Here is a 26,645-nt window from a genome sequence, read left to right as displayed (position 1 = left end):
GTTTGTGCTGGCCCTGGGAGAGATGGGGGACACAGCGCGCTGGGAACCCAAAGCGGCCACGAGGGGGCAGCGCACTGCAGGGAATCTTCCCGGTCGACCCCAGCCCACCGCCAAACTTCCCTGCTGCTCCCGGTCCTCCGTACGTACTTCCGTTGCTCTGACGCTCCCAGAAGCCGGGGCGTCGGGAGGCAGAGCGCGAATTCCCCTTCCTCTGCGTCTCCCGAGGAGAAATTGGAGCAGGGTTCGCGAGACTGCGCCGCAGTGGGCGCGGCGCGGAGCCGGGTGCCCTGCGCGAGGGTGTGGGTCCGGCGGGCAGCGGCGCCAGCCTCGGACTAGCGACTCCGGGGAGGGCGGGTTGCCTCCGGGAGGAGTCTGAGCCGCCCCGGGGCGCCTCAGCCAACCCGAGCGCCTTCCTCTGCTGCTTGGCGGGGCGTCCCCGCACCCACACCCGCAGCTCCGGGCTTGTCACTTCTGCGCCGCCTGGAAAGGGGACCGGACCGGGAGCGCTCCGGGGAGTCGTCAAAGAGGATGCCTGGGTGTTGGCTCTGTTCCTAAGCTGCTTGCCGGCGCTGGCGAGGAAGGCAGTCGGGATAACACCGCCCAAACTTTCCTTCGCGCAGCGTCGGGAGGAAACCTCCTTCTCTGAGGTTCGCGGAGAGCCAGAAGGAAGACTCGGAGCTCCCGGAGGGGACGGGGCCGAGCCTGCGCAGGAGGGCGCGCTCGGAGTTCTTGGGAGCCCTAGACGTGCCCTAAGGGACAGGACTAGTTGTTGGCGTGCGCCCTAGTCTAAGGGAGGTCCGGCGGACGCAGCGTCTCCACTCCTGCGCCCCTCACTGACCGTGGCCTCTGCGCGCTCCCTGCGCACGTGCTCGCGGCCGGGGACGAGGAAGGTCCGGCGGAACCCGCTGGGGGCAGGGATTCGCGGGCAGGCCCAGGGCGCATGGAGGCGCCGCGGGGGCGGTGCGGCTCACCAGCTGTGCGGGGGAGCGCGCACGCTGCGCCCAGGCCTCCCCGGGGACCCGACCGGCCGCTCCCCGCACTTCCTGCCGCGGGGCTCCGGGCAGCGGGCGGTCACTCGGAGTGCAGTGCCCGCTGAGTGTCGTGCCTGGCGGTGTCCTGGACCCCCCGCGCGAGGCGGTGTGGACAAGCGGCGGGACAGGTGTAGCTCGCAGCCGCGGGCGCCGCGTTCCGAAGGACTGGGTGGGCTCGGCTGGAGGGGAGTTGGCTCCCGGGGCCCAGAACTCCGGTCTTTGCCGCTCAGGCCAGTCGGTGTGCTACTTTGTATCGCCGCGGCCGGAGCCTCGGGCCGCCAGTCGGGGTGAAGGAAGTCCTGGCGGAGCCCGGTTCCTCGGCGGCCGCCCAGGCGCGATCCTGATGCCCGCTGCCTGCGGCGGGCCCCGCTCCGGCCCCGGGACCTAGGCAGCTGCGCGCGGCCGCCGCCGGCGCCTCCCCCATGCTGCTCGGAGCGTCCTGGCTGTGCGCGTCCAAGGCGGCCGCCGCTGCTGCGCAGAGCGAGGGCGACGACGACAGGCCGGGTGAGCGGCGGCGGCGGCGGGCGGCGGCCACGGCCGCGGCGGCGGGTGAGGACATGGACGAGTCGTCGCTGCTGGACCTGCTGGAGTGCTCGGTGTGCCTGGAGCGGCTGGACACCACGGCCAAGGTGCTGCCGTGTCAGCACACCTTCTGCCGCCGCTGTCTGGAGAGCATCGTGTGCTCCCGCCACGAGCTGCGCTGCCCTGAGTGCCGCATCCTGGTCGGCTGCGGCGTGGACGAGCTGCCCGCCAACATCCTGCTGGTGCGCCTGCTGGACGGCATTCGCCAGCGGCCCCGCGCTGGTGCCAGCCCCGGCGGAAGCCCGCCCGCGCGCCCCGGCCCCGGCTCAGGGGCGACCTCCGCGCTCGCGGGTGGAGGGGGCAGCGCGGCGGGCAGCGCCCCGGGATCCCCGGTGTTTCTCTCTGCCGCGGCGGGCAGCGCCACCGCCAGCCTGCGTGAGCTGGCGACCGGCAGGAGTGCGCCCGTGGCAAAGGTGGGTATCTGCTTCGTGGTGTGGCGCCACAGTGTGTGTGTGTGTGTGGGGGAGGGGCCCGTGTGAGTATAGAGGGCAGTGATGAAGGGCAGGGGATACAAGAGGTGGCTTCACAGTGGACTTCGCCTTGCTCTTCTTTCTCCACCTTGTTTCCCTCCAGGGACTCTGTGAGTGTAACCCTTCAAGTCCTACTTGCCAACTCTTAGACACCCCCCCCCCATCCTTCTCCCTCCCCTCTGGACCACTTGTCCGCACCAATGGTCCATCCATCCTCTCTCTTTGGAATCCCTTTTCGCACCACCTGCACTTGCTCTGTGACGGCATGCTGTCCTAGGGAACCTTGCCACCTGTTCATAAGTGGTGACACCTCATCCTCCCCCAGGGTGGGCACACCTTCCTGTCCCCTGCTAACCTTTAGTCCCTCCAGTCCCTCTGCTGGCAGGGTCTGTCTCCCCCCCCCCCCCCCCCTTAACTTTGCTGGGCCCTCCCATCTCCCCAGAAACAGTCTTCTTACCCTGGACCCCCAGACTGGCCCTCTGCACACCCTCTGCGGGCCCCTAAAGTTAGTGCTTAGTGGTTCCTGTGTTCTGGCCCTGCATGCCTGTCTGGCAAGAGGGGATTGGGCAGAGGGAATTGTGTGACGGGTTGGAGGAACATCAGTTACAAACTTCAGGTAATGGGAGGGAAGTTAACCTGGAAATGGAAGACATGTTTGGCCCAGCCCTTCTTGGACTTGGTCTGTCGGAAACCCTGGTCCTCTCTTGGGCTCTTAGGCACAGTTGCATTCCCAGGTGGGACATTATTTGAGGTTTTATTTTTTTTCCGACTACATTGTACAGCATTTTTCACTGTTTCTATTTTAGTGAAAGATTTTATCTTGGGGCTTCAGTGATTTGGTTTCAGAAGCTACTTAGAAGGTGTCATTTCACATGCTCTGCTACTATTATTTTTATGGAGGCAGGAGGATAGCTATGGGATGCTGGTTTAAGTGAGAAGCAAGATATTCATGTTTTATATTTTCTTTAAATATAGAAAAATACCATTTAAAGGTAAAAAACCACATTGTTGATCTATTGCAATTATCATTCATTTTAGAAAACACAACCTTATTTCTCTACTTTTGACCATTTAAGAAGCTGGTGGCTCATAAGTCATTGAAATAATTCTTCCAATATATATGACGCCAGGAAACTAGGAGAATTCTAACCATCTGAATTAGTACTACAACATCTTTGAGGTTAGGAATTTAAGCCCTTGGATGTTGAGCTTTAGAGGTAAATGCCATACTTTGCCAAACTGTGTTTCTCCTATGGATCAGGAAGAATGGGCATTCAAGAATAGTCAAGGAATGTTTATACCTGGGATCACTGCTGGACAGTAGTTAAGTAGTTTTTCTTTGGTTTTAATTGTGATTAAATATAGTTATGAGTGTGCTTGTTCCACATTTTCAAACTTTTCCTTCCTGTCCTTGCTGTTTTCATCTAAGGTATTATAATGAAAGGTCTATTTGCAGAATGGGCGGGTTACCCTCCTCCTCCTCAGAGAACTAAATGATTTTTGGAATGATGTTTCTAGTTAAACACTAGGACATTTTTTGATGGGCCGATATTTACAGATGTCTTCCCAACTCATTTTTATGTGAACTGTGTTTGATCAGGAGGTTAGGAGGTAACTTCTGACATTTGAAAGGCCAGAGGCAGCTCCTGGAACTCTGTGGCATTTGTAGCATTAAAAAAATTGTCAAAGAGGTTGAGCTTATAACTTTCAGCAATGACAGTAACAGGGAGTTAATTTTTTGTTGGCTGGTTTTTGGGGGTTTTGGTGGACTTTATTTATAAGAATATGTAGTAATCAGACTGATGATGGCTTTCTGAGCTTCAGGAAACTTTAGAACACCGCATCTTTCTTTTTGTTGCCTTAACTGAGTGTAATCCTCACCCCTTTCTTCACAGGCCCACGTCATAAGGACTAAGTTTGGGTTTCAGGAAGAGTCTGAATGAAATCCAGTCTTATATTTTATCATTTTCAGAGAATGGAGGTGGAGATCATAGTATCTTCTGGCTTTTTACCCACTGATGTTAAAGTCAATGGGAGTCTTCTTGGGCAGCCAGAAGTCCTGCATATAGTGTTTCACTTTAAACAACCCTATACATTTGGCAGGCAAAGACTTCAGCTAAAAATTACTTCCAAGTAGGCTTTTGGTACTTAACTGTCTATTGGAATTACTTTGACTCCTCATAGCAAGGCTAAATGCTGGATGTTGCTTAAGAGATGGACACTTAGGTTATTATTCAGCAAAGACCATATATGCCTTAGTAGCAGGCTGACTGTAAATAAAAGACAGTCTTCAAGTTTCCTAGTGAGAAGCTCCTCAAACCTTTTGGGCCAACTGGGATATGTAAACATTGTAGGTATGCAGATAAACAAATGTCTGCTTAAATTGTGTATTTACATACAGTTAGACGTTGAGAATACATCACGTATAAACCGGATTGATTCTTGTTTGGTTCTCCTTGGAGTTCATGAAACAATTTTCCACATTCTTCACCTGCATCTTTTTTGTCTGGGTTTTGGTTATCAGTAGGGTCACTTGGAATCCTCTAGCCTGGTTAGCAGAACCTCCTCGCTCTGCTTACACCTGAGCCATTTGAGATGAAGCATTTAGGAATCAGGTAGTTATGCTACCCCTGGACATTTTATACCAGGTTACAAGTACCCGCTGCCTAAGGTTAGGACTCACGGTTTCTTTATTTGCCTGTTGGGAAATACTTGTTATGTGTTGCTTCTTAAAGTGATCTTTTGAGAAGTCCTGTTTTAACAGAAGTGTCCAACTACTGCAATTGCTCAATGTGTGCTAAGTTTCTTGGCCTAACTTGTTTCTGCTTTGTATTTACAGTTGTGTGAGGTGACCCCTGTAATACCCCCAGTGAGCATTCATTCAGGTGTTTCAGGGAAACGTGTTTTCCTAAAAGGGTTTTGCAGTTCCAAATTGAGTAATTTAAAGAGTACTTTTTCATATGCTTTCATAAGAACCCAAATGTGAGACAATTACAATTTTTTGAGTGATTTCTTTTTGGGGGGACCCCCTTGCCTTATATTTGGGCACACACAGAATTTACTGTGGACCTATACTGTGCCAATCACCATTCCAGGTGAACCAGACCAGAATGGGCTCCCCCTTCTCTCTCTTTTTTTTTGATGGGGGAAAGGGAAAGGGAAAGGAGAGGGAGAGAGAGAGGATCTTAAGCATGCTCCATGCCCAGTGGGCGGAACCTGATGTGGGGCTTATTGTAGGGCTCTACTGTGGGGCTTGATCTCATGACTATGAGATCATGACTTGAACAGAAATCAAGAGTCAGTTGCTTAACCGACTGAGCCACCCAGGTGCCCTGAGCATGGGCTCTTTTTACAGAGCTGACATGAAGGGATTAGAAACCAGTCTGCCCTCTGCTCTCAGGAGGGTCCTGAGGGCACTGGATCAGTATTGAGCACAACTCTATGAAGGTGAAGAGGAAGAGCATTTTCACAAATTAGAGAACTGTAGAAAATTTGGGTAATGCTTTTGATGATATAAAACATAGGCGTTAGGAGCTGATTTGTCTGTATTGTATATCTTGAAGTACTTCGGGATATGTTTAAATTGGAATTCTGTATCTCTCAGCCAGTGTGACTGAGACCCTGTAGTGGGAAAAGCCTAATAAACTGGAGAATCATACAAGTGATATCTATTAAACATTTTATTTTAAAAACATATATATGTGTTCATCATTTTTTGGATGCAGGGCTAAGGACTTGTCTTTGAGTTCTGAGATGACTTAAACCATAGCCACAGTTTACTTTTTGTTATTTTCAAATGGAGAACAAAGAGACTTTCTAAGAATTCTGAGTGGAGCACCTTCTAGATTTTAAGTAATTCCCACTTAATGTTGTATGGTTTAGTTTACGCCCAATTTGACGATTTTAAAGTGGTCCGTCTTTGGTGAGTGTTTCCGAGTCACTGTGTTTTTCCAAGCAGTGACTTCCTTTGTGCAAAACGTCTTTTGTTTGTATAACATTTTGTTATCAGTACACTTGCATAAACATGGTTAGGACTCAAGACCATGAATTCCAGGTAAGCACAAACCTCCCTGGGCAAGAGTGAGGGCCTGGACCAGCAGGGGGCCAAGCTGAGCCTTCCAAGGAGTTGGGTGCCTTTGGCCGTCCTATGGAGGAGATGGGGAGTTAACCAGTCCAGCTGGTCAGCTCTCTGGAGGCCAATTCAGAGAGTGTCTGTGGTATCTGGAAGCAAGTCAGCGTGTTCTTTAGTCGTTAACATTTGGGCAGCTTATGCTTGAGATTTTCTATTTGAACAATTACTGAGTGCCTACCATGTGCTGGGCACTTTGGCATATGTCATTTATAGAAAGTTCTCCATAATCCTGTGAGGTGTGGTGGGTGGCATAATTAACCAAGAGGGATTGATATATGGGCAAAATGGCCAAGTCAGAGAGCCAGGAAGTGTTGGATTCAGGGTACGTTCTCAGGCTCCATTCCTTTCTGTTCTGCTCGGCTGTATCATTGGGCTTTTGTTGTTTGGTCTTGGAAGTAATAAGGATTCCAGAGGAAAAGTCCCAGTGCCTGGAGGCCCTCACAAAAAAGCCAGACAGCTCACAGGACAGCAGACAAGTGGTTGACTTGTGGTCCCCGTGGTGACAAGTGCAGACACCAGCCTTTGGAGACATGACAGATGAGTCACAGTGAAGTCCTTTTCGGGCCTGTTTTCAGCAGGCTGCTGGGTGTGGAAACAGCACCCCTGAGACTTACAGCAGTGTTGTGTTTCAGTTTGTGGCCAGTTAGTGAATATTCTAAAGTTACCATTCATTGAGTACCTGCTGTGTGCCAGGCGTTCACTGAGTGTCTGCATTCCTGGGGTTGAGTCAGGCGATTGAAGTGCATCTCACCTGTTCTGTACTAGAGCTCGGCGAGGTAGCCAGTTACAGAGATGGGGAAGCAGAAGTGCCAAGATTTCCTTGCTCAGAGACACACAGTGAATGGGAGCATACTAGAAAGGTGAGCTTTGGACTGACGGGCTGACCGTCATGGTTAGAGGAGTCCTCTGGCTCTGTAACAGGCCCAGTTAATTAGAGACCATGGTCTCAAACTTAAGTAGCACTCACTTCTTAGATCCATCTGCTGCCTAGCTGCAAATGCTCTTCCAGTTTGAGGCTGTCATCTTATAAACCCAGGCTCTGGGTCTTATGGGCAGTTAGCAGGAACTGTGCAGAGTGGTGTGTGGTCCTGAGGAAAGAACATCATATCAGAACATCACAGACAGCCCTATATAAATGACATAAACAGTAAATCTGGAATCTGAGTGGTTTGTAATGGCCATCTGGGTGGCTCTGTTCTCTCCTTAGGGATGCAGAATCATCCATCCTTCTGCTCTGCCGCCATGTTGGTCCCATCCCAGCACTTTCCCCTCTCTGCAAACTGGGTCTCAAGATAGTTGCAATGGCCTCAGGCATCATATCCTCATGACAAGACTTAGTAACATAAAGGAGGGTTTCTTCCCCTTATGTTTGCTCTAGACCACTCTCACACACTTCCAGCATTGCATCCCGGGCTGGTGCCTTGGTCAGCCACAGCTCAGCCAGGAGCATGGCACACAGGATCAGCTTCCCCTCCTGGGACTGAGGCCCACTGCATTCCCTGTGCATGTGGCTGCAGACAGGGCAGATCCCTGGGCTTCATGGAGTCCTGTGAGGAAGAAGGACAGGGGTAGAGCACAGGGGTGGGGAGCCCTGGCACAGGTGGATTTATCCTGCGTTCCTCACTTTCTCACCATGTGCCTCTGGGCAAAGGTTTAGCTTTTCTGAGCCTTCTTATTACTGAGAGGATCCTGTCTGCTTTATCAGATAAATAAGATGATGTGCCTGCAGTGCCTAGCACACATAATTGGCTGTCATTTCAGTGCCTGCTACTGATACAAAAACCTTAAACTTATGTATCACCAATGAGGCACACTTCACAAGGCCCACTTCCTGCTAATAGATTCTTTTTATATGGTATCCTAAGTGTGTGTGTGTGTGTGTGTGTGTGTGTGTGTGTGTGTGTGTGTGTCTGATATGATGCTATGCCTTCAGATTCAAAGTTGGCCTGTCACCGTGACTGGATTGTTGAGCATTGGTGGGCGTCTAAGCCAAGTGCTTGAATCTGTTTGTTTCACCTTTTAAATTGCTTCTAAGTTTTATCTTTGTTATCACAGGTAGTGTTCCTGATCCTTACAAGCTTCATTAAAGTGAAAAGAAGAAAAAACCCAAACTATAATCTGTTTTAGGAAAGGTGGCAGGGGAGAATAATCCCACCCAGTTGCAGATATAGCTGGTTGGCAGGCTCTCCTGAAAACCGAGCACACCTCCTTAATCTGTAGGACACAATAGCTTGTCTACAACTGCCTGGAATTAGGCTGCTCGGTGCGGTTGAGCTGAGCAGAATTATATCCAATTGTTCCTTCGTTCCGGCTGTTGAGAGCCTGCTTGCTTGCCGGAGCATGACGAAATCGGGTCTCAATTATGCACTTGTTTCAAGTGTGTATTTCAGTTCAATCTGTATTTAATCTCGATTTTTTGCAGTTAACACGCTCTTTTTAGAGGTACCTTTCTGAAAGAAAACATCGGCAAGATTTAGTTAGGGGGAAATGCTCTCTATAGCACCAGTCTTCAGAGGCCAAGGTCAGTTTTTATCAGATTTGCCTTGCTCGGAAGATCTTCGTATTTGATGAATTAGAAATGCATGCTCGATGGGTATCCTATTGGCATTCTAATTAACCTTAAAAGAATAAGGTGTCAAGCTGAAGGTGTTGGCAATGGTGAATAGTTTAAACATTGTGCTAGCACGCTACCGTGTGGGGCTCCCTTTTCCCACTGAGTGGAACTTAGAATAAAAAAGCATATAAAGTAGTAGCACAATTTGGATTCTGCTCACAGATGGCTGCCTTTTTGGGCCCTTGATGGCTTATGGGTATTTAGAGATGCAGTTGCCCTTTGGGAGACCTGAAAGAGCATCTGAGAGGAGTTGCTTTGGTGGGTTGTTTTGCTCCTCTGGCACACATGTTTACGTTGTTAACGGATACGATGGTTATCTGCAAACAGGAAGATATTATGATATTTGCATTTCTGCTTAATGGAATGTGTGCGTAATGCTCATGTGAATTTATATGAGTTTAAATGAATTAGGATTAGCTACAGGAATTCAGGTCAATAGAAGTGGTGAGAGATTTTAAGAACACACTGGCACCAGGAGCAGATGTAACTGTTCTGGAGCCCAGAGCTTGTTCTCAACAGTGCTCAGATGGAAGGAGGCCTCCAGCGGCACTGGGGGTTCGTGGCAAGGCTGTCACAGTAGTTCAAGAAATAGGAGAATGTGCATTCTCTCCCCCATTACTGAACACTTTTTTGAGCACCTACTATGTACCAGGCACTACAGTAATACTTTGGGTAAAAAACTGTATTGATGGTCAGAAAGTTGCACAGAATTTGCTTTCATCTCACCAGCAAATGGAACACCAAGCTCATTTTCAAAACAGCACAGGAACCTTGGCACCAACAGCTACTGTGCCTTCTTAGATGGATAAACCCCCAAGACTGCAGCACCACCTTATCCCTAATGGTTGAGAAATTTCTAAGAAATATTTACTGTTTATGGATAAACCATTGGATTCCTTAACTCTTTATAATTGTACTTTGAATTCTGCATAACTGAAAAACCACACCTATTTCCCCTTCCCAAGAGTGGCAAAAGGTAACTAAAGCCAGATGTGTTTGTGCGAGATGAAGTGTGCAGGGCATCAAGAATGGCACAGGCACACAGCCTTTGCTAAGTCACATCACCTTAAAACAGATAACTAGTGAGACTCCCTTTATTTACTAACTTCATGATGCCTGTGGGTTAATTTTGTCACTAGCAGTGATTGTATGGACCAAGTTTGTAGTCTACAGATGTGCAAAATGAAAGGTAGATGCTTCCAAAGAAGAGACAGCTCTTCTTTTGCTGAGAAGCAGTGGCCTTGTGCCTTCTGTGGCTGCATTTTGTATTTTATGGTTCTTATAGATTTGGAAATTTATCTGGAGTTGCCATCTGACAAATTAAGCTTTGGCGTATGCTCTGTGAAGCAGTTTTCCTGGAGTTAACATCTCGAATGAGGTGACAGAGCTTGGATTCTGAGGAGGACTTGTACCCCTGTGGTCGGACCTTACCAGGGGGGACACAACTTCAGATATCAGTAGGCTGTTTGACAGTGGATTGAAACTCTTCAGTTTTGTACGGAGCCCTTCACCAGAGACAGCGGGCCCCTTCCTGGACACGTGACCCTGGAGCTGATGAGGGGCTAGGCAGCAGGGGCAGCACCATCCGTGTTGGATGTATGTGATGTGCATTCATGGGCTGATGGAAGCTGTTTGTTTCAAATACGGTGGCTCCGAAGAAACAGAGTACTTTATTGACCAGAGGTAGTGACCCATACAATGTTAAAACTCAGATGACAAGGCAGAGGTAAAGAGTACAGGCTGGAGGAAGGCTTTCCATTTAAAGCCGGGCCAGGCCTCCCCACTGCTGCCCTTCCAGTACAGTGTCCTCTCTAAGGGCCCCGAGCCAATGTGCGTGATGCATGATGCTCTGTCCCGGCATCAGCCACTGCTGCCTATTTCAATTTGTTCCTTGTGAACCACTGTTCTGTTCAAGGTCCTTTTCCATACTGACGTTCTTCCATTTTCCACAAATTTCAGCAATTTCTTGCAAATTAAAAAATTTGTCTTAATTTAAATGTTGTGGGACATAGAATTTTGTTTATTGTTCCAGCAAAAGGCATATGCACTGTACATGGGGTTAATAGCCTGTCCGTGAAGTGTGGTTGATATTAATTGTAGCATTTTCTCTGTGTCTCCAAGCTAATCAGTGAATCAGATTTGACCACCCAGTGCCTATAGTCTGGCCCCTGGTGTACCAGTTTCCCACCTAATGCCTTATTTGTTGTAACAACCTCATGGGCTTAGAAACCTTTTCTTACATAACTCTGAGCTGTCTATCTGAGGTTTTTTACAAACTGAACAACCCCTAAAATAGCCCTGACAGCCAGGCCCTCTGTGGGTGGTCCTGGGGGCCAAGGGGACTTCAAATGCCCCCTGCCCAGAGGAAACTGGGGAATCGGGTGGCTTCTGGGTTGGTGTGGGCAGCTTACATGTCCATATGGTAGGGATTGCTGTATGCGAGGTGGTGATCCAGGTCTCAGACAACTTCATCCGGGTGAAAAGCTGTCCATCAGCAATCCAACCTACTGAAGCCCAAACCTCTGCACACCCTATCTTTTGTCTCTTCCATATATTTTCTGATTCCATTTTTATTTCCTCAAGCTGTTTTCAGTGTTCTTTCTTCACTGTTCCTTTCTGTGGGCTGCGTGTTTTCCTGACAATTACTGCTTTGTTGGCCCTTTAAAGTTTGGATCATCTGGCTTCCCAGAGGCAACAGTTAGTCATGGTGTCTCTGTTCCTCTTCCTCTGGCTTTGTTAGTGATTAACAGGTTCTCCTCAACACTGAAATGGCTCAAAGGTGGGACATGAATGCCTTGCAGCCTTTGGCACTTGCCTTCCTTCCTGAATGCTTGGGACCAGATGTGGATCTGATCCTCGGGCTGCAGAGATCACCAGTGTGCATCCTGGCAGGTTCTTTACAGGTGCATACAGAAACCTGCTGTGGATTTAGGGTGCTGGTCCCAGGAACATTTGGGGATGTCCATGCATCTTGGGAGGAGGGTTAGGCTTCTAAGTCAGCATCTCTCCAGAGACAGCAAAATGCTCATTTGCTGAGCTCTGGGGAATGGGACTCCTGAAAGCATCCGTGGGAGGTCAGACCTGGAGAGAGAGAGAGGAGAGTTCACAGGGGCCATGCAGGCCGAGAGGAGACATCCAGAGCAGTTGTTGCAGCTCAGCAAGGTAGGAGCTCCTCTTCTTCTGTGCCTTTTGTGCCTCCGGGCCACTATGGCTCTCAGGTGTGCTCATGCTGAGGACAAGGGTGTCCTGTTCTGTGTAGGGTTGGTGCCTGGGAACGAGGACACCTTCTTTTTGATTGCTTCACCATCACATGGTGTTCGGTTGGCAGCAGTTTTGCCTCTGGATGAACAGACACATTTTGGTGTCCACAGTGGGGAATGTTCCTGGCCATGCTCTGTGGGGCACACCCAACGAGGTCATGCCACCCTGAGAGGTGGCCTCATGTAGCGGGCTGGAAGCTTCTCTCTTTGAGACTCCCAAAGTAGCACGCACATACCTTCCCTGCTTTTACCTGGAAAAGCCACATGGGGAACTTTCTCTGCCTTGTCACCTCTGCCTCCTGGGCCCTGCCAGGTCTTTCTTGAGTTCCTGGGGTTTCTCAGATGTGTTCCCTAAGGGCACCTCTGGTGTCTTGCTCTGGCCTCCTATAGGGTCCCCACCCCACTGCTGCCTCGTGGGAAAGCTGCTGCTTGCTAGGTGGTATATTCCAGCCCACTGTGCTGAATTGCCAGCCTGTTCCAAGTCCCCTCTGGGTGGACTCTTGTACCTTCAGACTCGGTAACCTGTGTATCCCTATTTCTTTGCTAGCTGCCCCCTTCCCTTCCACACCCTTCCTGCTGTGTGCTTTCCAACAACAGGTGTTTATCTGAGGTCTTGTGTTATCTTCTTAAAAACTTACATGAATGTTATTCTAGAATATGCTTCCTCTGATTTTCATATAAAACCATGGAGTTTTCTCCTCAGGCTTAGAATCAAATGGGTTTCCTGTGACCTTTACAGCCCTGGCCCACCCCAGCTGGCTCCATGGGTTCTGCAGCTCGTCAGACACAGCTGTGGGGGGCTGGATGCCACTGAGCAGAGTGGAGTGTACTGGCTTACCACAGCAGAAGAGGGCTGCCGCACAAAGGGCTTCTCTGAAGATGAGTAGGCAGTCTCTCCCATCACCTGACTGACAGTGGTGTCCCCTGAAGGAGGGTTTAGATGTGACTTTTGTTGTGGGCTTGTCCCATTTTCAGAAGCCCTCCTTCCTTTTGTGTGTGAAGAGCTGTCTTTGTCCTCGTTACACCACATGGAGCGTGGCCTTCATTCTGGAGTGTGGTCTGGCTACAGTTTATTTTCCAATAGTTGGTGTTTGGCCTTACCTGAGAAGTAATCGTGGATCGTTGCTGAGTGAAGGACATGCCGTGGCTTGTCAGCAACTGTGAGGGAAAGGTGGCTGTCATTTGGGAATGTTTTCACTTTATAGATGTAAGTGGGAAATCTTCTGTCAGGTTGAGGAATTTTCAAGCGTGTCTGTTTTCAAGGTGACAATTGTCATGTTGTCAGATGCAGCAAGGAGGTGTTACAATGGAGTGTCGAGGACTCAGAGGTGGCATCCTGGCTGGTGGAGGATGGCCTGGTATGGCAGAGCAGGAGAAAGTGCCACAGGAGTGGTCATGTTCTTGGTGGGGACACAGGGGTGGGGGGGGCACACCATGATGGCTGCAGGATGTCCCAGGCAGTGCTTGGTGGTGATGTTGATGTTTATTTTAGTGATTCCTTCTATGAGGTCAAGGTGTCCACTAAAAACAAATTGGCAGTTAGAAGGAGTCTTATTTGGAAACAAATTTAAATCAAAAGTGAGTCAACTTAAAGAACCTCATTAAGTAAATATTGTGACAATGAGGCATGGATGACTGTAGTTTAGATAAAAACTGCCTCAAGTCACAGAATAAGCAGACTTTGTTTTCCTGGAGCATCTTGATGTTTACCTTTTCCACCCCTAGTTTTCTCTGAGTCTCTGGGGCCCGGGCAGCAGATTTATAAGATGGAGAAGGTTGGGTGAGGTGAATATGGGAGACAGGGACCGCATTTGATGCTTGGAAGCCAACTTTTGGAAAGATAGTTTAAAATTGTTTTTCAACTCAAATAGCAAGTGTGACCAGCTTAGTCTTTGGGGTTTATTTTGGGCTGAAATATAAATGGGGCAGGGAGGGTTAAGAGTGCCATGTGTCCCTGGGATCCTCATGCTTGCTGAGCTGGGGGTCCAAGCTGGGCCATCTTTACGCCCATCTGCTGCGTGTGGCACCTACCTGGCACAGAGTCCTCTCCATGCCCATTTGAACCACTCAGGCACCACACTGGTACCCAAATTTGGCAAAGTGTGACCATAGGAGAAAGTGACACAGGATTCAGAACCAAGAGATACACAGGGTAAAGGAAATGGTCAAAATAGGCTCTCCTACCATCCTTATTCCTGGAGCTGCAGGGCTCACCTCAGGGCAGACAGCTCTCTGCACTCTGGTTCTCAGTCTCAGACTCACAGGTCACACTCTGGGTTCATGGCAGGACTGTCTGAGTAAGCTCATGATGGATGCTGAGCCCAGAGGGCCTGACCTAGTATTGTTGTCTTATAGGAGTTGGGATCCTTTTTGATTTGCCTTAATCAGCTCTGTCTGGGTCACCAAGTTTTGTCATTACTTTCTCAGAAGGCACAGTTAACTTCATTTCTGCTTCTCAGAGGGCACCAAACCCAGCTCCTCTTACACTGGGCCAGCTCCCTTGTGGCCATACTCCCTGCTACTGCTCTTGCCAGTCTGCTTGTGCCTGTGGCTGAAATAACTATCCCTACATGCTGTTTTGTCATCATAGGTCCCTTGACTCTTCCTTGGGGCCAGGTTCTAGGTCCTGTGGTCTTATTTCTGCCTGACCCACAGCTCCATGGCCCTGTAGCCCATGCCTGCTCTCTCATCTGTGCACAGCCAGGTCTCTTCTCCCATTTTCTCTGTGCTTACACAAGACTCAGCACCTTCTTTGTCATTGATTGAAGGTAGTCCATCCCTGAAGGACCGACACCCCTTCCTCCATCCTTCTCCTTTGGACACTATGGAGAAGCCTGTCATCACATTGTCCGTGTATGCTTCCTTATGTGTCTTCTCCCTACCATGATGTTCTGGGGGCTGTCCTATGCTACTCCTCTTCATCTCCCTGGTGCTGACCACACGTTACTGAGGGACCCTTTGCACTTCTCCAAGCCACATTTTTCTATGTTCTCATTGCATGTCCAGAGCTCTTCTAGAATTTATTCTCTGGTTATTTTTTAGGTCTTGAGTTTTTTCACCCATGCAGGTATTCATCAGGGTTCATCATAATTTGATCAGGGTCAGGACCACATCTTGCATTGAGTCTGAACCCCCTGTGTAGGAGCGGGACTTCAGTAGTGGTCTTGGTGTTGGGTCGTTGGTTCTTGTGTGGTACTAGATGACAATGCTTCTGAAAGAAAAGCCATGAAAGAATAGAGGAGCTGTGGAGGGCTGCATAGGGCCATGGGCAGGCCTGGAGCCTTGGGACCCAGGTGTCTGGACTCGTTCTCCTCCCCACATATCTTAGCAGCATGCTGGTGAACCAGCGATTGGGCATGTGATATGACCCATGTGCTGCAGGGTCCTCATCTGTATGGTGGGGACCAAGAAGAGCATCTAGCACCTCGAAGGACTGTAAGCTGAATGAGTTCATACCTGAAACATTTGAAGACAAGGACTAGCGGTATGGTAGGAATTTAATAAATGTGGGCTGTCATTACTATTAGTATTCTTGAGCTTTGAGTTTTCATAATAAAAAGTGATAGAATGGATGAATCCCCAACAAAGTTGGGCTGGGACCCTAAGGAAGGACATGGGGGGCATGGGTTGGGGGACACTGCAGAGTCTACATTTGTGTCTCTTTTCTGCAATCCTTTCTTTCCAAAATTTTAGATAACCCTTTTGTCTAGTTCTGGATTATCCACCAGTGTCAGACATTTTAGGGTGTTCAAGGTAAAGTAGTGTTCTTGTTAGCTGCCATTTCTCACATTCCCACCACCACCACCACCTGGATGCTCCCACAGCCACCAGCCCCTGGGAAGGGGGATCCAGAGGCCATGCTCATGCAGAGGAGTTGGTGGCTGCAGGGCAGAAGATGGGTCCTGCTGTGTGCTTAGCCTCTGACGTCTGTCTGCCCTGGACAAGCCATGCATGTCTCCATAGGAGCTTCACTGTGGCCTTTTGAGGGTCACACGTTGGCTGGTAGCCTTTCTAAGTGAGTAGGAGACCCAGCATTTCCCTCCCTGTCTCTCAGGAGGTCTTGGGGGGCTGTGTCTTCTCTCAAGCCTTCTATGGCTCAGGGCCTCTGCTGCCACAGAATTAATTCACTTCCCACGGTCCTGCTGGATGCTCTGTGGAGAATCTCCCGAAAGGCATTGACCCAAGGGTTTATTGAGGATAATGGGCACTGAGAGGCTTCATGAAACCTCACTGCCAGCCCCATCATGCAGAGCAGCCTTCTGTGTTTACAGTCCTTGATGCCACCATCCTCCCTGTCAGAGCTTCCCTGATCCCTCTGCCATCCTCCGTGTTCCAGAGAGCCCTCTGCCCTGCCTGCTCCCCACCTTCCCCTCCAGTCTCAATGGCCTGTTAGTAAGCCCTGCTAGTGGTTAATGCTTTATCTCCTCTCCTCTTGGTGCCTTCCCTGGGGCCTCACCTCCAATTCAATGGCCTCTGGGGCTTTATCCTCAGCAAAAACTCTTCCCTCCCTCACAGCTATTCAGACAAGCTCTTCCCCTCTCTGTCTCTATTCCTTCTCCCCTGCCCCCAGCCCCCATAACCCTGGAGTGAGTCACAGAATGAGTTTTCTTTTTCTTCTAAGGAGAGAGATGTTGGCTGGCACCTTCCTAGAGGTGCCTGGGAGCAATGGCAAGAATACTTGTTTCTTGGAATCACAACTGCCAGTGGCTACTGGGAGTTTGTTAGAAGGGATTAAACGTGGGGAGACTGTGCTGCGCACTCTGAGAGTATATCGGCATGACCCGAACACCTCTCAGGCCAATATTGGATCTGTGCATTGACAAGCAGCCTCACTGTCACTAGGGCCAAGTGAAGGCAGTTCCTGAATGGCCACTTCCATGTGCTGTTGGCACAGTACACACACACTAGATCTGTGTGTATTTATTGTTTCCATCTGCTGCTTGGTCAACAAGTCTGATAAGAAGCCAACACTTAAATGAATTATCTCAGAGCACTAAATGGGATTCTAAACATAGTGTTATAAATGGTCCATGAAAAGATGCCTCCTCAATTATTCAAAAGGGACACATCAAGGTCTCATGGCTTGTCATTGATTCCAGGTCTTTCAAAATGATTTATTTGTTAATTGTCTATCAAGTGACCTTTCTAGTTCTATTTTTTTTTTTTTTTTTTTTTGCTTCTGGGTGTTAGGGCACTTGGTTTAGTAATTTGGGTCTTTCTTGTAAGTATGCAGAAGTTAATCACCAGCTGTTTAGGTAAAATGTCTGAAACTTCAGCCAGACCTGTTCATTTTTTACTCGATAACTAATACATGTTAACATACATGAATACATGTATATATACATGTGTAAACGTTAACATATAAAAACTGTACATACAGAGCCTAAATGTCCATCAACTGACAAATGGGTAAAGAAATTGTGGTTTATATACACAATGGAATACTACGTGGCAATGAGAAAGAATGAAATATGGCCTTTTGTAGCAACATGGATGGAACTGGAGAGTGTTATGCTAAATGAAATAAGTCATACAGAGAAAGTCATACAGAGAAAACATATGTTTTCACTCTTAGGTGGATCCTGAGAAACTTAACATAAGTCCATGGGGGAGGGGAAGAAAAAAAAATGGTTAGAGAGGGAGAGAGCCAAAGCATAAGAGACTCTTAAAAACTGAGAACAAACTGAGGGTAGATGGGGGGTGGGAGGGAGAGGAGGGTGGGTGATGGGTATTGAGGAGGGCACCTTTTGGGATGAGCACTGGGTGTTGTATGGAAACCAATTTGACAATAAATTTCATATTAAAAAAATAAAAACGGTGCATACACATTTATACTTTTTTAAAAATTATGCATTTAAAATTATTAATTTGATTGGCAATTCATCCCTTTGAATGAAAGTTTGGGACTAGCTGACTTCTGATCTTTAGGTTTGCTTAAGATCACTTGGCCCCTCAAAATATATTGTATAATGAAAAAGGTCATTTGGATGGATTGTCGTTGGTGACTGTGGGAGTCAGGGTGAGGAAAGCGCCCCTACATGCTCTGTGTCCTAGCCAGGTCTTGTTGTGTGTGTCTTCTCCTGGCCTCCCGTTGTGTGTGGCCACTGAGGGTGGGATCCTGCATCTGCCACCTGCTTGCTGTAGGACTTAGGCACAATGCTTACCTTGAAGAGTACCCATTTCTCTTCTGTTCGTGCCCCTGTGTAGAGTGTGCATGGGGTGGACAGGGAGGTGCGTCTGTGCCCAGGGTGAGGTCAGAGCACCATCAGTGGTCATAGTGTTACTGTGCCAGAACTCACTAGGAAGCCAATATAGTGTGAGTTCCTTCTGGGATAGTTTTGTCTTTTGGACAAATTGATAAGATGCTATGGCTCAATCTGTGTATAAATTTGTGCACGTGCAGGCTGGTACGTTTGAAAAATGAAAGAGGGGTTGAATAGTTGGCTCTGGGGAATATGATTGCTGACTGGGGCCATTCTGATGAGTAATAGACCCCATTAGATCACAGTAAAATACTCGATGATGTATAATTAAAGATGGCATTAGTCAGGCAGAAACCACAATATTTAAAGATGTGAAAGGGATAATTTTCTAATGCTGAAAAGTACATTCATGACTTAAGAAGAGCATAATGTGGATGTATTCGAATCATGAAGTTACTAAGACTTGGTTATAGACAGGCTGCTTGTTTGTCAGGACAGCTGGTATCTCAAATACTTGTAGTTACAGTGACCATAGTGTTAAAAAAAAAGTGAGTTAATAGCTTGTGGAATAGTTCTGATTGGTGATTTTAGCAAAAGAAAAAGTTCTGGTTTTTGTTCTTAGTGGTATAGGCAGAGCCCGTGTAAGCTTTGGGTTTGAGCTTCCTCCTTCTCTCCTTTCTCTCATTTACTCATTTGTTCTTTTCTTAATCCAAAAACTTTGCTGGGGCATCATGCACAGGCCAGACACTGGGCCTCACAGGCTCTGGGAAGAGCAGCAAGCCCAGCCAAGCTCTACCTGTGGAGCTCACACTGCAGTGAACAGAAGACACGGGAAAGTGTGACCTGACATGGGAGTAGCAGCACCCACCTTACTTTATGTAAACTCCTCTAGTCAGACTTTTCGAATATCCTCGGGTCCTGCAGGGATCGATGCTCTTAGCACAGATCCTTTGGCTCTGAGCTGAGATGTTTCTGGCTTGGCTTTGGCTCCTTCACTTCCTTTAATCAAGAGTCAAGTGTCTGGCAGACAACTTCAGTTATTAATAACGCTACTATTAATATTCATATTGAAAGTCATTTGCACTTCTAAACTGCTTTGCATCTCAAAGGTTACCGCAGTATTTCATAAACCACAAATGAATGTCTTCAAATGAAGGTGGGGGCCTCTCCCACAGTGAGAGGACAACCAGCGTGTCGGGGCATAGGGAGAGGAGAAGCCACAGGTGAACTCATTTGTTCAAATGAGCAAGTGCTGATAAGCCACTCAGTGCCTATCTCTGTGCCAGGTGTGCTCCTTGGCCTGTGTTCCTGTCCTCTGCAGTCTGGTGGGCGGAGGACTGTACAGCATGTCACAGGTTCCATGTGGCACCTGTGTATGTTGGGCACAGTTCCACATGCTGGTGACATCACAGACAGCAAGACAAAGTCTCTGACCCCCTGATCTTCCAATTGGTTGGTGTTATGGGAGCGCTATCCAGGGACTGACTAAAATGCTAATTGAAAAATCTCAGATACAGTGGAGATGTTTGGTAATGCAGGTATTCCTGTACTCTAATTGGATTAACTTAGATTTAACAAAATCATAAGTTCTCTTTGCAGTTGATAGATGGTTTTGTAAAATCCCATTGGAAGATTGAAACAATCCTTTAAAAAATACTGCAGCTGTGTTCCTTTGTCGATCCAGTAGTTCTCGATTTGGGCTACGTGTTGAAATCCCTTGGGGAACTTGCCCAAACACTGAAGTGTGGGCCCAGCCCAGACATCCTGATATGATTGGTCTGGGCACAGCCTGCATCAGTTTGGCTTGTCAAAAGTCCCCAGATGATGCTGATGTCAGGGGTTGATCAGTACCGGTCTAAACCACAGAAGGCCTGGAAAAGTTTCCTGGAAGGCCATTCCCAACCTACAGAGAAGTGTAAAAGACTGTAAGAGCAAAGAACTGGAGAATCCTGCCAGATCTGTGCTGTAAGGATGAGCAGTTGGACCAGGCCAGGTGAAGAGGGAGGAAGAGTGTTCCAGCAGAGGGAACAGCAGGCATGGTGGCCTAGAGTCCTAAGGTGGTTGGAGCAAATGGGGAACTGAAAGGAAGTGGTTGGGGGCACAGTGGGGTCATGGGATCAGCTTGAGATAAGGTTGGAGGTGAATGTGGAAGCCCATGCTGGGGATTTTGGTCTTGACATGATGGCAGTTGGAGCCATTTTACTTATGAGCCTAGCATTCTTCTGCTCATTAATTCACTTAAAAAGTAATTCTTTAGAAAACTAATTTTGTGCAGAAGCAATGAATTCAACTCGTTAATTCACTAAGTGAGCTAGGTACTCTGATTACCTGCATTTTGTAGATGGGGAAAGTGAGGCCCAGAGAAGTTGAACACCTGGTCACACCGCTGGTGGGTGGGGGCTGGAGTCTGAACCCAGGCAGACTCTGGCTTTTGCTCTGGGATGTGCATTCTTGTTGGATTGGTGCTGTAAGCCTCATTTCACAGAGCAGGAAACCAAGGTGTGAGCTGGGATTAGAATCAGTTCTGATTGCCTCCAAGTTCATATTATTTTTTCCTTACCAGCTACCTGGACTGCGGGGAAATTAAAATATTTTGTGCTATATTTTACCATATTGTAAAAAAATGCATACAAATGTGTAAAGATGCAAGTCAGTGGGAGAATTTCATAGCTGAATACAAAGAGCATGTATAAAAAGAGGAATAATGGGGGAGGGGATGGGAACAGGAAGATTCTATCTTTTCTGTTGCTGAAATGCTGGTGAAGGTCAGCCATGCTTTTAGGGCTCAGTGCAGGAAGAGGCTTTTAAAGGGATATACCTGCCTTGTATTTGGGGAGGTGGAGTCCTTGCGTTCTTGCTATGTTTGAATTGTTCTTGATTCACACAGTGAAATGAACATTATGGAAAATGTGTACATAGTGACCTACAGTGAGGTGTGGATACTGTCTTTTTGTTCAATTTTCTTGCAAAGGTAGCTTCTCTCTACCATCTGAGTCTCCTCCTCTCTGGATTGAGTGTTAGAATCAGGCCCAGATGTTTGTGGGGCTCCACATTTGTGGCCATGGAGACAGACTGAATACAGAATTTTTTTCTCCTGGACATCTGCGCTTACATGTCTCAAAAACATTTACAGAAAGCTAATGGATTAACATGTGTTCAAATAAAGTCTTTTGATGGCTTGAATTCTTAATTTCATACTCCAAAACAGTGCTGTCCATAGAAAAAAATGTGAGCCACATGTGTAATTTGAAATTTTCTAGCAGTCACATTACAAAAGGTAAAAAGCAGCAGATGAAATTAGTTTTAAAACTCTATCTTATTTAACCCACTATGTCCAAAATATTGGCATGCAAGCGTTAACCGCTATACATATGATTAATGAGATATTTCACATTCTTTTTTCAAAGCTTTGTTTGAAGCCTGGTGTTTATTTCACACTTACAGCACATCTTAATTCTGAACCACCCCCTTTCAAGTGCTCAGTAGCCACACGTGGCTGGTGGCACTGTGTCGGACAGCTGGGCTTGAACAGCTTTGAACACTCCAGGTACCATAATAGAGGTTCTGATGCCGACATGCTTTTTTCTGACTCTAACCTATTTGTACCCATATAATGTACTTTCAGAGGGTTTATAGGAAACAATCTGAAGTTTCTTCTGATACTTGAATTGTTGTAGTGATAGAATCTGCAAACTACTGCAGGAATTTTTGGGTTGAAGCTAATGTAATAACAGCCTGGAGAGCTTATAAAAGGCACACTGAGAAATTGCTCTGAAACCCAGAATGTGCACATTTTTCAGACCCAGCTGATTATTTAAATTTCCCAACGGGAAGTTATTACTTCTCTGACATGTCTCCTCATCAGCAGTCTCTTTTCAGTGGTCTTGATGGACATGGAGTCTAATTTTGTTTTTCTCCCGGCCCCTTTTGGGGGGAGTGGAGTTCAGTATCTTGATTTACATTCCTTCATAGAAAGAGTGCTCAGGGTTTTAGGATTAAGTGATTACAAAGCTGTCACCTGCCAGCCTGTCCATTTTCTGGGGTGACAGGCAGTAGCATACGAGGAGGTGGATATTTTTCCCTTCTCCATCAACCTGTTATATCTTTATGGTTTTGGGGAATGTGTGTGGGGGTGGCCTGCACTTTCCCTGTGCATTTGTCAGATCCTTCATGCAGTGCTTTTGTTAGCTGACATGCACAGTGCATTGAGTAAATAATTCTGGGCTCATATTTCAAGTGAGGAACAAGTGTATAATAGCCTTGTTCTGGGGACCTGATGTGCCAACAGTGGCATTATAGCATTTAGAATGAAAGCTAGAATAATGGAAACCGTGGAATGTTTCAGAGTTCACTACATGGAAATTGGATTTTTGCATTTTATTATTTATATTGTGTATTATCATATTTCTGTTTAAGGCTGTGGGGATTATCATTCTCTTTAAATGCCATTACTTAATAAAGAGTTAGCATTGCATTGGAAATGCAGTTAATGGATTCCATCTGGAGGGGGCATGGGTGGGAACCTGGGGTGTCCCCTAGTGTCCTCACTAGGCTGGTGGGGTGTGCTGGTCACTCTCCCCCATGGAGCAGCCTGTCAGAGTTTTGTTGCCCATAGTTGAAACACCTTGTCCTTCAAACAAGAAGAGTAAGTCTTAGCACACCTTCCTCTTCCCTCCAGTAGAGTCCCTGGGTACCGTGTTTAAAGCTTCCATCTCTGGAATGAAATCTTCCCTTGTAAAGGTAGCACTGAAACCTAAAGCTACTGATGTGATGATTGCAGCTGAGTCTGAGCCCCTCTGGGAAGCAGATTCCGATGGGAAGAAATGGACCTGGTCCATAGACAGTAACTGTGAAGCTTTTTTTGTGAAGCCTGTTCCCAGCAGAGCAAAACACAGTGTTGGGGCAAATATTTCACTAGAACTAACCTCGGTCAAAATGTGTGCATGATAGCATTAGCCCTCAACTTTGCCTGTGGGTGAGGTTGAGGGGCACATTCCTTTTGATAAGAGAAATTAAATCCATCCTCAAAGGTATTGTGGGTGTTTATGCAGTAACTGAGAAAGCATTACTGAAAGCTGAATTGTATGTTTTTTCTCTATCTTCTCAGTGATTTTTTAATTTGTGTTTTGTTGGACAGATCGGCTCTGTTGAGAAGGAGATAAGGGGGGTTATTAAAGAGGCAGAAAATTTGCTGTGATTCCCTGAGGGGGAATAGTAAGGTCAGGAGTAGATGGACACTACACCAGGCCCAGAGTGCCAGGACTTGACCTGCCTGCCTCCTGCAGACTGGGCCATTAGGTGCTATCTCTCTGTGTGTGGAAGCCACTGTGAAGGATGGGCATGTCCTAGTGAAAGTTAATCCATGTGACTTTGCTTCTGGTGCATTGGGACTAAGTTATGACTTGGTGTTGCAGAGGATGTACTCTTGCCATGTGTTTCTCTGTTGACTGAGCTGGGATTTCCTGCAGACCCATCTTACAGAGCCACCCAACCATCTCTGGCACTCTGGGACGTTGTAGTCTGTACCACTACATCATTGATGGGGCCCTATACAAAGTGAAATTCTGGTTCCTTGTTCAAATTATAAGGAACTTCATGATATGACTGTGGTTCAGGTGAAGGGGCCCTATCCATGATTCCGAGGATTCAGGGTACAGACCAGCAGACCCAAGCCTTCCATGTTGACACATCAAAGTACAGATACTACAGTATGCTGTGGTTCTCACACTTTGATCTCATAGGTTTAATGCTGCTTCTAGAGTGTCAGTCTTGTCTCCATTTTATTTCAGAATGTCTTCCCTGCATGGGGCGTGACTGATGGTCTGGCTTGAGAGAGCTTGCTAGTGTGGGTGGTGAGGGTAGTGTGGGTCTCACATGGTGCTTTTCATTGTTGCTGTGCTTATCTGGGTGACCAGATGAGCCTGAGGTCAGGAAATGCTGGGACCAGGGGAGGGAGTGCCCCAACCTTTCCTGATCTTGGGAGGATTGTGTGTTGTCCTGCTGCAGGTGGCTTTGGGGATTACTTGGGGCAGATGGTATAGATGAGGTGTAAAGCATTTCACTCATGGTGCCTTTGACCTCTAGTAGTTGAAGTAGAGGTGGTCCTGAGCATGGTTCCTGGGATGGGACCATCAGCCCTTCTCAAAGGTCTCGAAGAGCCTTTGTGAAGGCTTCCTCAGGCAGCTTGAATTCTTCATTGGTGGGAAACCAGAGCTTTCTCTCAACATTAGAATTGGCCCTAGGTCATGGCAGGACATCTCAATTAGAGGTAGCAGGCTCCAGGGGTACACTGTCTCATTGTCTTAGCTTTCCTGGATTCCAGATGGATAGTTTTGGCTTGTGGTTGAGCTGCCTAGTGTTTGGACAGGGTCAGCATGGGCCCAGGTGGGTTTGGGCTGTTGCTTGGGAGTGTCAGAGGAGGTGTTTTTGGAGGCCGTTCCCCAAATTGAGCTATTGGAGTTCTTGCTCTCATCCCTGAAGATGGCTTTACATTTTCCATTTCAGTTGTCACCTTTAATGACTTCAGCCTGGAATGACTCCAGCCATTTTTTTTCTGTTGGATTCATGAAATAGGACAGAGAATGTTTCATTGCTGCTGTATGGCACATTGGAGCTCCTGCCCTCTGGAGGTCAGGGTGACTGTCAAACGTGCTGTGTAAGGTGTTTTATAAATTGAAAATTGCTGTGCTAATGTTAGGTAGTATCCTATTCAATGTGTATTTTGTATTTATGCCTATTTTATGGTACTTGTGGTATGAGATAGTGGTTACTGTTTTAATGATGTTGGAATTTTGAAGTTGTATCTTTGCTTTGATGAAAAATATTTAGTTATTTATGATTTATTTCAAGCAGAAGATCTGGCCTGTAATTCAATCCTGAGTTGTAACATTGAACTTTCATATGGCTTCCAGCAGTACTTTAGAAGAAGTAGGCCCTGCCAATATGTATAATATTACATGAATTGATGTGTATAAATAATACAAAATTGAGTACATACTTACTCTCCCAGGTCAGGGCTTTGTTTGGGCTATTTTGTTGGACATCTTTCTAAAATTGCTGTATTTACTGTCCCAAGTATATTGGATTAGTTTAGGTTTGCTTGGTGACTTGGGGTCATTCTGCATGTCATTACTGAGCTGTCCTGTGATTCAGGGCCACCTCAGGGGAGGGGGCTCCCGAGCCACCCTGTGGGCCTGTTTCACTCGTGTACAAATGGGCCATATTGTTGAAAGCAAGGTCCTCTCTCCACCTTTGCTGTCACTTTAAAAACTGCTGGCAGCTAGCCATCCTCCCAATTTCTATACTCTCTAATTACCCACCTTAGCAGATCAGAACAAAGCTTGTTAACTCAGTGAGCTTGGCACTGGGCATGGAATTAACCCCATGAGTCATAGATGGGGGCTCACATACGCTCTTACCAAGATCAGGTATCCGTGTCATGTTTTCCTGGTTGTTGTAGTGTCCCCAGGCCTGGGTTGTTGATACTTCTCATCCTGGATAAGGGTTTTCAGCGGGAGCAAGTGCCCACCTAAAGCATTTATTTCAGGACCTTTGAGTGATTCCATGGAGAATCACTAAGTATGGACATTAAAGAATGAATTTTGAGTTTAAAAAAATAATACAAAAGGTTGTTGGAGCTTACCTGATTATGAGTTTAAAACTAGCCCTACGCTGAACTGAGGGAGCAGAGGAGAAACTTCTGATTTCTTGGTAATGGTTGAAGGAGGCACTTCTGCTTTCTTTTTGGTTCATGTCCTGTCATTTACTTAAGGACTACCAAAGAAAGGTGAATAAAGGTTGATTTCTCCCTCAGATCGCACAGAAGTTGCATATTACTTCAGCTTGCTTCCCTTACATGGAAAGATTGGTATCTCTGACCCTGGGAAGGACTCCAGGAGTCTCTTTGGTAAATACAGGCAGCCTCGTGCTGACTGCATGTGGCATTCTTGGACCTTCTTGCCAGTTGGGATGAGGTCTCTTGAAATGGATTTCCTGGGTTGTTGTAATATGATCAGAGGAAATTATATTAATGGATATTTACATATTTCACTCTGACTCATTTTATTCTACAGACTACAAGTCTGTGTGTCATCCATAAAATCATGAGGCAGGGCCCCCATTTTACTGACTGGCAGCAGAATTCACAAGAGGTAATGTGATTTGTTGAAGGTCCCATAGCTGGTGAGGGGCTGAAATGTGATTGTGACCTAAGTGTGGAGCCCATGAAGTTGCCCTGAAGCACTGGGTCAGGAATCGAGGTGATGAGGGGGCCTCCCTGGGTCACACGGATGGTCTCAGTGAAGTAGGCTCCTACAGCTACTGCTTGCAGCTCCTTTTGTTACATGTAAAGCAA

At 47.3% G+C, this 26,645-nt stretch overlaps 1 protein-coding gene across 2 annotated transcripts in view; it reads left to right on the top strand.

Moving 5' to 3' along the window:
* Positions 1 to 1,052: 1,052 nt before the first annotated feature.
* SH3RF3 (SH3 domain containing ring finger 3) overlaps positions 1,053 to 26,645 on the top strand; it is a 372,049-nt gene continuing 346,456 nt past the window's right edge. The window contains exon 1 of one of the 2 annotated variants that reach the window (XM_042981038.1): positions 1,053 to 2,026. In XM_042981038.1, coding sequence (XP_042836972.1) covers positions 1,454 to 2,026 — 573 coding nt within the window. In that variant the 5' untranslated portion in view covers positions 1,053 to 1,453. Of the gene's footprint in view, positions 2,027 to 19,790; positions 19,831 to 26,645 lie in introns of those variants that run through there. The other variant, XM_042981039.1, reaches the window with a different exon arrangement.

This window comes from Panthera tigris, chromosome A3 (genome assembly GCF_018350195.1).
Source record: "Panthera tigris isolate Pti1 chromosome A3, P.tigris_Pti1_mat1.1, whole genome shotgun sequence".
NCBI lineage: Eukaryota > Metazoa > Chordata > Mammalia > Carnivora > Felidae > Panthera > Panthera tigris.
The sequence above is the reverse complement of the archived record's forward strand: the minus strand, read 5'-3'. Positions and strand labels throughout refer to the sequence as shown.